The sequence below is a fragment of the Erythrolamprus reginae genome, chromosome 13 (assembly GCF_031021105.1).
Source record: "Erythrolamprus reginae isolate rEryReg1 chromosome 13, rEryReg1.hap1, whole genome shotgun sequence".
In the NCBI taxonomy this organism is placed as follows: Eukaryota; Metazoa; Chordata; class Lepidosauria; order Squamata; family Dipsadidae; genus Erythrolamprus; species Erythrolamprus reginae.
This window is the reverse complement of record NC_091962.1, coordinates 8,245,252-8,256,281: the sequence shown is the minus strand read 5'-3', so window position 1 is coordinate 8,256,281 and position 11,030 is coordinate 8,245,252. Positions and strand designations below refer to the sequence as shown.

The 11,030-nt window shown below is 42.2% G+C and overlaps 1 protein-coding gene across 1 annotated transcript in view; it reads left to right on the top strand.

Annotated features, from left to right (window-relative positions):
* LOC139175458 (phospholipase A and acyltransferase 3-like) overlaps positions 1-11,030 on the top strand; it is a 16,661-nt gene extending 5,631 nt beyond the window's left edge. The window contains exons 2-4 of the mRNA XM_070766582.1: positions 3,091-3,193; positions 5,801-6,069; positions 10,992-11,030. Of these exons, the coding sequence (XP_070622683.1) occupies positions 3,091-3,193; positions 5,801-6,069; positions 10,992-11,030 (411 nt within the window). The remainder of the gene's footprint in view (positions 1-3,090; positions 3,194-5,800; positions 6,070-10,991) is intronic.

Below are 11,030 nucleotides of genomic sequence, written 5' to 3'. Positions count from 1 at the left end.
GATAAACAAAATAAGAACTACGTACTACAGAGTGTGGGAGAAACTGTATAACTGTATAGGAAAAAAAAAACCAAGAAAAGGAATTAGTATTAAGGAAATATAATGTAAAAAAAACAGAATTGTAAAATATTAATTATTATGCATGTAGATAAGTATAAATGTTTAACGTTGTTTGTATGTTTGTCGATATATATATATATATATATATATATATATATATATATATATATATATATATGTAGATTGTTCTGAGTTCGGGTTTTGCCCTGTGTAATGTTTTGCATGTCTATGCGACGTTTCGGTGAAATCACATTCACCATCATCAGGCTGGAGTTCCAATCTTTGTGTTTTTGCAAATGAATATTAGCAACTGACATTTCTTCTTAGCATGTAGTGTGGGGGTGGAGATTTGCTTTGAATGTAGCAAATAGATTGGGTGACTATGCTTCCGTGATCTATATATATATAAAAGAACAGATACAAACTCAAAATGAACCGCTCCAAACTCGACTGTAGAAAATACGACTTTAGTAACTGAGTAGTTGATGCATGGAACTCACTACCAGACTGTTGTTTCATCACCAAACCCCCAAAACTTTACCCTTAGACTGTCCACTGTTGACCTCTCCTGATTTCTAAGAGGTTAGTAAGGGGCATGCATAAGTGCACCAGTGTGCCTACCGTCCCGTCCTAATTTTTCTCTCTTATCAGTACCCATCTTATAGATATAAACAATGTTATATCTATGTACACTGCTCAAAATAAATAAATACTGTAAAGGGAACACTCAAAGAACACATCCTAGATCTGAAGGAATGAAATATTCTCATTGAATACTTTGTTCTGTACAAAGTTGAATGTGCACAACAGTGTGTGAAATTGATTGTCAATCAGTGTTGCTTCCTAAGTGGACAGTTGGATTTCACAGAAGTTTGATTTACTTGGAGTTATAATGTGTTATTTAAGTGTTCCATTTGTTTTGTTGAGCAGTATATATTACCAATGCGCACTAGATGAAATAAATGAATAAAAACAAATAAACAAAGAGAGAAGCAACTTAGAACTAAGGACATCAATCAGTGGAACGACCTGCCTCTAGAATTTGTGAATCCTCCAACACTAGAAGTTTTTAAGAAGAATTATATCTAGTTTAATAAGAAGAAGGACCAGGGGAGACATGATAGCAGTCTTCCAATATCTCAGGGGTTGCCAGGAAGAAGAGGGAGTCAAGCTATTCTCCAAAACACCTGAGGGTAGAACAAGAAGCAATGGGTGGAAACTAAACAAGGAGAGAAGCAACTTAGAACAGAGGAGAAATTTCCTGACAGTTAGAACAATTGATCAGTGGAACAGCTTGCCTCCAGAAGTTGTGAATGCTGTAACACTGGAAGTTTTAAAGAAGATGTTTTAAAGAAGATGTTGGATAACCATTTGTCCGAAATGGTACAGGGTTTCCTGCCTAAGCAGAGGGTTGGACTAGAAGACCTCCAAAGTCCCTTTCCAACTCTCTGTTTCTGTTATTGTAGACCTCCAAACACCTGTTATAATTGTTGGATTTAAGACAGGCTTATATGTATTTTTCCAGCTTGTCTCTGAATGATTGCATTGGCATAAATCAATCCCTCTGTCTCTCAGCATAGTCTACCTGTCAGGACTAGCGAGAGGATTTCTTTTTTTTTAACTAGAAGGGCATGCTCCAAATTTCTATTTTTATCTATTTTTTTTATGGTGGGGGTGGGGAAGTGCAGTAAATCCAATAACCAGCAGGTGATGCTACAGCTCCAAAGAAGAACTCCAAAAGTGTGAATTCCACCTCTTATTTTTGAAAAGGTGTCTGTCTCTTTAAAAAAAAAACCCCAGGATCTTTGCAAAGAAAAAGAGGTTTATTGGGCAGGGTGCACCCCATATGTGCAGCAATGCTTGGCATGCAGGGAAGGTAGGCAACAAACAGCTGGAAAAAGAGAATCTGGCTAGAATACTGGGCCATAAATGACAACAAAGTAAAAGCACAATTTTCACACTTGTGTGATGTCAATTGTCCACTAGGCCTGGACTTTGTTTTTTTTTTCTTCCTCAATGAGAGCTGCTATGGATAAACAAAGTCCTTTGGTTCTGGGTTCCAATTACAGTTATAAGCCAAGAACTAGCATTGAACCTGCCTAAGTGGCTCTTCTATGACATGTGGACTTCAACCCCCAGAATTCCTGAGCTAGTATGATGGGCTCAGGAATTCTGGGAATTGAAGTCCACAAGTCATAGAAGAGCCAACGTTCCCTACCCCTGTGCTAAGGCCACTTTTGGTCTAACTGTAGGAAGGGGAACATGGGTAGGGTAGTTGATGTTGTATTGACTTAGGTCAATAGGTCACTTTTTTTTCCATTTGCCGTGGTAACTTCAAGAGGCCTAGTTGTAAGTTGAGGACTCTGTCTTGTCAGTAGGAGAACAGTGCGGTCAGGCGGTAGGGAAAGCGAGCAGAAGGCTTGGCTGCATAGCTAGAGGTATAACAAGCAGGAAGAGGGAGATTGGGATCCCGCTGTATAGAGCGCTGGTGAGACCCCATTGGGAAGACTGTGTCCAGTTCTGGAGACCTCACCTACAAAAAGGGATGGATAAAACTGAACGGGTCCAAGACGGGCTACAAAAACAGTGGAAGGTCTTAAGCATAAAACGTATCAGGAAAGACTTCATGAACTCCATCTGTATAGTCTGGAGGACAGAAGGGAAAGGGGGGACATGATCGAAATATTTAAATATGTTAAAGGGTTAAATAAGGTTCAGGAGGGAAGTGTTTTTCATAGGAAAGTGAACACAAGAACAAGGGGGCACAATCTGAGGTGAGTTGGGGGAAAGATCAGAAGCAACGTGAGAAAATATTATTTTACTGAGAGTAGTAGATGCTTGGAACAAACTCCCAGCAGACGTGGTTGGTAACTGAATTTAAACATGCCTGGGATAAACACATATCCATCCTAAAATAAAATACAGGAAATAGTATAAGGGCAGACTAGATGGACCACGAGGTCTTTTCCTGCCGTCAATCTTCTATGTTTCTCGTGATGGCCACTGAGTTTAGACTTTTGTGTCTTCCAGGAGGAATTGAAGCCCGGAGATGTTATTGAGATATTCCGTTCTTCTTGCCCGCATTGGGCCCTATACGTAGGGGATCAGCAAGTGGTCCATTTAATAACAGAATGTAAGTATTTTAATCTTTGGAGGTGGGAAAGAGAGAATGGCTTTTTACTCCGCCATCAGGTAGAATAGTTAACCAGTGGAACAGCTTGCTTCCAGAAGTCTACAAAGAGCATTTGCAGGAACTGGGCATGGCTACTCTAGGGGAAAGGTGGACCAGGGGTGACAGGATAGCAGTCTTACAATATTTTAGGGACTGCCACGGAGAGGAAGGGTTCAGGCTGTTTTCCAAGGCATCAGAAGGATAAACAAGGAATAATGGATGGAAATGACCAAGGAGAGATTCAACCTGGAAATAAGGAAGCGTTTTCTAATAGGGAAGTGAACCCAAGAACAAGGGGGCACAATCTTAGGTTAGTTGGGGGAAAGATCAGAAGCAACGTGAGAAAATATTACTTGACTGAAAGAGTAGTAGATGCTTGGAACAAACTTCCAGCAGACGTGGTTGGTCAATCCACAGGAACTGAATTGAAACATGCCTGGGATAAACATAGATCCATCCTAAGATAAAATACAGGAAATAGTATAAGGGCAGACTAGATGGACCATGAGGTCTTTTTCTGCCATCAGTCTTCTAGGTTTCTGTACCCAGAGGCCAGAAGGGGAAAAAAAAAAAAAAAAATCATTGGCCTTCTCCAGGTCTGGCGGGACCCAGGGGAAGAGCCTTCTCTGTGGTGGCCCCGGCCCTCTGGAACCAGCTGTCCCCCGGGAGATTGTTGCTGTTCTGCATACCTGACCAAAATTTCTCTACCGGTTCTGTGTACCTGGACCATACCCATAGAAGCCCATCGCTGGACTATTATTATCATTATCATTATCATTATCATTATCATTATTAATTAGATTTGTATGCCGTCCCTCTCCGCAGACTCGGGGCGGCTCACAGCAGTAATAAAACATTATAACAGTAACAAATCTAATATTAAAAGTCTCAAATAACAAATCTGATATTAAAAGGTATAACAAGCAGGAAGAGGGAGATTGTGATCCCCTTATATAGAGCGCTGGTGAGACCACATTTGGAGTTCTGTGTTCAGTTCTGGAGACCTCACCTACAAAAAGATATTGACAAAATTGAACGGGTCCAAAGACAGGCTACAAGAATGGTGGAAGGTCTTAAGTATAAAATGTATCAGGAAAGACTTAATGACCTCAATCTGTAGAGTCTGGAGGACAGAAGGGAAAAGGGGGGACATGATCGAAACATTTAAATATGTTAAAGGGTTAAATAGGGTTCAGGAGGGAAGTGTTTTTAATAGGAAAGTGAACACAAGAACAAGGGGACACAATCTGAAGTTAGTTGGCGGAAAGATCAAAGGCAACATGAGAAAATATTATTTTACTGAAAGAGTAGTAGATCCTTGGAACAAACTTCCAGCAGACGTGGTTGGTAAATCCACAGTAACCGAATTTAAACATGCCTGGGATAAACATATATCCATTGTAAGATAAAATACAGGAAATAGTATAAGGGCAGACTATATGGACCATGAGGTCTTTTTCTGCCGTCAGTCTTCTATGTTTCTATGTTTCTAAAAGTCTAAAAACCTATTATTTAAAAAGCAAACACACATAGATCCATCCCAAGATAAAATACAGGAATTAGTATAAGAGCAGACTAGATTGACCAGGAGGTCTTTTCCTGCCGTCAATCTTCTATGTTTCTAGTGATGGCCACTGAGTTTAGACTTTTGTGTCTTCCAGGAGGAATTGAAGCCCGGAGATTTTATTGACATATTCCGTTCTTCTTGCCCGCATTGGGCCCTATACGTAGGGGATGAACAAGTGGTCTAAAAACCCCATTATTTAAAAAGCATGCACACAAACATAGGGTTAAATAAGGTCCAGGAGGGAAGTATTTTTAATAGGAAAGTGAACACAAGAACAAGGGGACACAATCTGAGGTTAGTTGGGGGAAAGATCAAAAGCAACATGAGAAAATATTATTTTACTGAAAGAGTAGTAGATCCTTGGAACAAACTTCCAGCAGACGTGGTAGATAAATCCACAGTCACTGAATTTAAACATGCCTGGGATAAACATCTATCCATCCTATGATAAAGTACAGGAAATAGTATAAGGGCAGACTAGATTCTTTTAAAAATATTTTAAAGTTATTTGGATTTGTTATGAATTGTTGTGTCTTGTTGTGAGCTGCCCCGAGTCTGTGGAGAGGGGCGGCATACAAATCTAAATAATAAATAATAAATAAATAAATAATAAATAAATAGATGGACCATGAGGTCTTTTTCTGCCATCAGACTTCTATGTTTCTATACCATACATAAAACTACATAGGCAAGGGGAGATGTCTCACTTCCCCCATGCCTGGCGGCAGAGGTGGGTTTTAAGGAGTTTACGAAAGGCGAGGAGGGTGGGGCCAATCCTAATCTCCGGGGGGGGGGGGAGCTGGTTCCAGAGGGCCGGGGCCGCCACAGAGAAGGCTCTTCCCCTGGGTCCCGCCAGACCCGAAGAAGGCCAACTCTGTGGGACCTAACTGGTCGCTGGGTTTCGTGCGGCCGAAGGCGGCCTCGAAGATAGCAGCGCTGAAGCTCCAAGATGACTTCCGGGCAGATGACCTTCAGGGTTGACCTTGTTCTTTTTTTTCCAGGTGAGCATTTTGCCGATGGCTCCCCCAGCCCTCTGGCCATCTTATCCGAGAGAGTTTGCGTGAAGAAGGATTGGCTGGAAGACGTGGTCCGGAAAGACCGGTACCGAGTCAACAATAAACATGACGAGACCCACCCACCGCTCCCCCTCTCCAAGATCCTGTGGCAGACGGAGGAACTGGTCGGGAAGGAGATGCCGTACACCCTGAGCAGCCAGAACTGTGAGAATTTTGTGATGGAGCTACGCTACGGGCCGGAAATAAGTGAGCAGGTGGGTGGCCTTACAGGTGAAACGTGGTTGTGGGGGGTGGGTGGGTGGGGGAGGTTGAACATATTTGTTTATTTATTGGACTTATATACTGCCCCTCTCTGTGGACTCGGGGAGGCTCACAACCAAATACAATGTATAAAACATTTCTAAATCCAGAATAATTAATTTAAAATATTTTAAAAAGCAAACATTTAAAAACCAAACACTCAGAACACACATATAGAAGGGAAGGGAAGTTTGGGCGATTTCTAAGTATGGGGTTTGCCTGGCAATGGTGTGTATTGGTTAAAGGAGCCTTTCCCCATTCAGGTTTGGGAGAATTCCGTTCCTTTCCTTTCCTCCTTTCCTTTCCTCCCTTCCCTCCTCCTCCTTCCTTTCCTTTCCTTCTTTCCTTTCCTCCCTTCCCTCCTCTTCTTCCTTTCTTCTCCTCTCCTCTCCTCTCCTTCCTTCCCTCCTCTTCTTCCTTTCCTTCTTTCCTTTCCTTCCTTCCCTCCTCTTCCTTTCTTCTCCTCTCCTCTCCTTCCCTCATCTTCTTCCTTTCTTCTCCTCTCCTCTCCTTCCTTCCCTCCTCTTCTTCCTTTCCTTCTTTCCTTTCCTTCCTTCCCTCCTCTTCCTTTCTTCTCCTCTCCTCTCCTTCCCTCATCTTCTTCCTTTCTTCTCCTCTCCTCTCCTTCCTTCCCTCCTCTTCTTCCTTTCCTTTCCTTCTTTCCTTTCCTTCCTTCCCTCCTCTTCTTCCTTTCTTCTCCTCTCCTCCCCTCTCCTCCCTTCCCTCCTCTTCTTCCTTTCCTTTCCTTCCTTCCCTCCTCTTCTTCCTTTCTTCTCCTCTCCTCTCCTCCCTTCCCTCCTCTTCTTCCTTTCCTTTCCTTCTTTCATTTCCTTCCTTCCCTCCTCTTCTTCCTTTCTTCTCCTCTCCTCTCCTCCCTTCCCTCCTCTTCTTCCTTTCCTTTCCTTCCTCCCCTCCTCTTCTTCCTTTCCTTTCCTTCCTTCCCTCCTCTTCTTCCTTTCTTCTCCTCTCCTCCCCTCTCCTCCCTTCCCTCCTCTTCTTCCTTTCCTTTCCTTCCTCCCCTCCTCTTCTTCCTTTCCTTTCCTTTCTTTCCCATAAGAACATAAGAAGAGCCCTGCTGAATCGGGCCAAAGCCCATCGAGTCCAGCGTTCTGTGTCACACAGTGGCCCACCAATTGTCCAATCTTGAGCAGAAAGAGAAGGCAAAACCCTCCCTTTCCCTTGACCCCCAACAAATGGGACCCATGGGAACCCTGCCTGCCTCAACCAACATAGAGGTGGCACATGGACATCCCTTTCAATAACCACCTATGATACACTTGGCATCCATGAATCTGTCCAATCCTGCCTAGAAGCTATCTAGGCTGACAGCTGTCACGACCTCTTCTGGAAGGGAATTCCATCAACCAAGGACCCTCTGGGTGAAGAAATATTTCCCTTGATTTGTCCTCGCTTTCTTACCTGTGAGCTTCAGGGAGGGCCCCCTCCTAGTATTGTGGGATAGAGAAAAGATTTTTTCTCTCTCCACCTTTTCTGTCCCATGCAGGATTTTATACTTCAGATCGTGCAGAATGCAGCTTTGAGAGCAGTCATGGGCTTCCCTAGGTATGCCCATGTTTCACCATCACTCCGCAGTCTGCATTGGTTGCCGATCAATTTCCGGTCACAATTCAAAGTGTTGGTTATGACCTTTAAAGCCCTTCATGGCATCGGACCAGAATATCTCCGAGACCGCCTTCTGCCGCACGAATCCCAGCGACCGATTAGGTCCCACAGAGTGGGCCTTCTCCGGGTCCCGTCAACTAAACAATGTCGGTTGGCGGGCCCCAGGGGAAGAGCCTTCTCTGTGGTGGCCCCGACTCTCTGGAACCAGCTCCCCCCCAGAGATTAGAACTGCCCCTACCCTCCTCGCCTTTCGCAAACTCCTTAAAACCCACCTTTGTCGTCAGGCATGGGGGAACTGAGATATCTCCCCCGGGCCCATACAATTTATGTATGGTATGCTTGTGTGTATGTTTGTTTAATAATGGGGTTTTTAAATATTTTATATTGTAAATTATTAGATTTGTTGCATACAAATCTAAATAATAATAATAATAATAATAATAATAATAATAATAATAATAATAATAATAATAATAATAATACACCTTGATCAAGTCACCCTTCAACACCATCTTCCAAGGCTGAAGAGACCAAGGCGTTCCCTTCCTCTCCTTATGTTGAAAGCTAGCTAGCGGTGTCCCAAATGACCCTCAGACAGTGCCAACCATGTTAAATACACATCAGTCCCTAAGCCCTCAAATTTTAACCCCATGGCCACAGGGATGCTGGGAGTCACTAAACAAATGGGTGTAAGTTGAGTACGGCCTGAAGGGAACCATTGTGAGAACGGAGCCCTTGCCTTGCATGCTTATCAAGACCTGCTATTTAAGTCAACGAGTTTTGCTGTAAATGGTGCAATCTCATAGACGCTTATTCCCAAGTCATTACCTCTCAGCTTAATGGGACTTTTTCCCTGGATAAATTTTGGAGGGCGCCCTAGAACGGAGCACGCGCCTATTAAGCCAAGCGATACCTGCCCCTTGTTGGTTAGACTTCCAGCCTGCAAAAGAGATCTAAAATTAAAACCAGCATTTGCTGCCGTTAGTTACAAAGAGCGCTGAAATATCACAGGCTAATCGATGGATCAATTTTTATGATGCATGTACCAATTAAAAAAAATCCATCGCACGGGTCAGCCTAGCATGCGTGCATTGGGGGGAATTTTTTCGCTTTCTGTTCTCCTTTCGCTAATGCATTTTAATAAATATTTAACTGCTGTGATTCCAGTCTATGGAAAATACATGCTTATTGCCTGAAAAATATAGCCAACAACTGGCCAAAGTTCACCTGCCGTTTGCAGATTGTTTCCTAGTGATCAGAAAAAGACCCGACATACAACCACAACTGAACCTAAAATTCAAGTTGCTAAGCGAGACATTCCTCAAGTCAGCTTTATCCTGATTTTCTTGCCACTGGTTGTTAAGTGAATCACTGCCAGTTGATAAGTTAGGAACACTTAGTTAGCCACCCCAAAGTCTTCGGAGAAGGTTGGCATGCAAATCCAATAAATAATAATAATAATAATAATAATAATAATAATAATAATAATAATTTAAATAATAATAATAATAATAATAACAACAAGAGTTGGAAGGGACCTTGGAGGTTGTCTAGTCCAACCCCCTGCTTAGGAATAATAATAATAATAATAATAATAATAATAATAATAATAATAATAATAATAAATCCAGCATAGTGATCTCATTTGTTGTGTTGTATTGACATAATAATAATAACAACAAAAACAACAACAACAAGAATATCTCCGGGACCGCCTTCTGCCGCACGAATCCCAGCGACCAGTTAGGTCCCACAGAGTTGGCCTTCTCCGGGTTCCGTTGACTAAACAATGTCATCTGGCGGGACCCAGGGGAAGAGCCTTCTCTGTGGCGGCCCCGACCCTCTGGAACCAGCTCCCTCCGGAGATTAGGATTGCCCCCACCCTCCTTGCCATTCGGAAACTCCTTAAAACCCCTCCTCTGCCGTCAGGCATGGGGGAATTGAGATATCTCCCCAAGCCTATATAATTTATGTATGGTATGTTTGTGTGTATGTCTTGTTTTAAAAAAGGGGTTTTTAAGATATTTTTAAATATTAGATTTGTTATTGTACATTGTTCTTATTATTGCTGTGAGCCGCCCCGAGTTTATGGAGAGGGGCGGCATACAAATATAATAATAATAATAATAATAATAATAATAATAATAATATAATACAACAATAACAACAACATGGTCATTAAATCACATTGGTAGTGGCTGCCAGATTAATAATAATAATAATAATAATAATAATAATAATAATAATAATAATTGATTAGATTTGTATACCGCCCCTCTCCGCAGACTCGGGGTGGCTCACAACAATAATAAAAACAATATTATAGTAGAACAAATCTAATATTAAAAAACATATAAAACCCTATCATTATTTAAAAAACCAAACAACACATTCATACCAAACATAAAACAAAATATAAAAGAGCCTGGGGGAAAGGTGTCTCAACTCCCCCATGCCTGGCGGTATAAGTGAGTCTTGAGTAGTTTACGAAAGACAGGGAGGGTGGGGGCAATTCTAATCTCTGGGGGGAATTGATTCCAGAGGGCCGGGGCCGCCACAGAGAAGGCTCTTCCCCTGTGGCCCACCAAACGACAATGATTATTTGCCAAACGAATAATAATAATAATAATAATAATAATAATAATAATAATAATAATAATTTATTAGATTTGTATGCCGCCCCTCTCCCGAAGACTCGGATTGCACAATTTGTGTGCGACCTCTACTGGTGCCAATTTACCCCCCCTCCACAATTTTTTGTAGTTTTGCTTCATGTCCATGCGCAAACTTTTGCAAGCGGACGCATGCGCGAGGTTTCGGTGGTTTTTCGCTTCTGTGCATGTGTGAAAGCCAAAAAAAAATCCCCTTGTGAGATTCCAGTGTGTTTTTGCTTCCTGCGTATATGCACTAGCAAAAACCACGCTGGGTTGTGTGTTTTGTGTTGCACACACATGGACACGACAAAACTGAAGCTATGTGCGCAACAGACACCGTTGTAACTTTGGTCGCTAAGTGGGCTGTTGTAAATTGAGGACTGCCTGTATTTCATTGGGGCTCAAATTGCTAAACGCCTGTTTTAACCCCCCTGTTTTACGCTGTCGGCTTGAGTTGCAGAAGCTGGTAACCTGGCAAGCAAATTCGGGATTTGATTTGCAGCCAGAAGTCGAGCCGCACCAGGTCCCAAATGGGCCAGAACATTGCTATTTAGTATTAAATATTTTTTTTAATGCTTTATTCTGCTTTTATGACTCAGGGAAAAGCTTTCAAGTCAGCCGAGCATCTCTTGGAATAA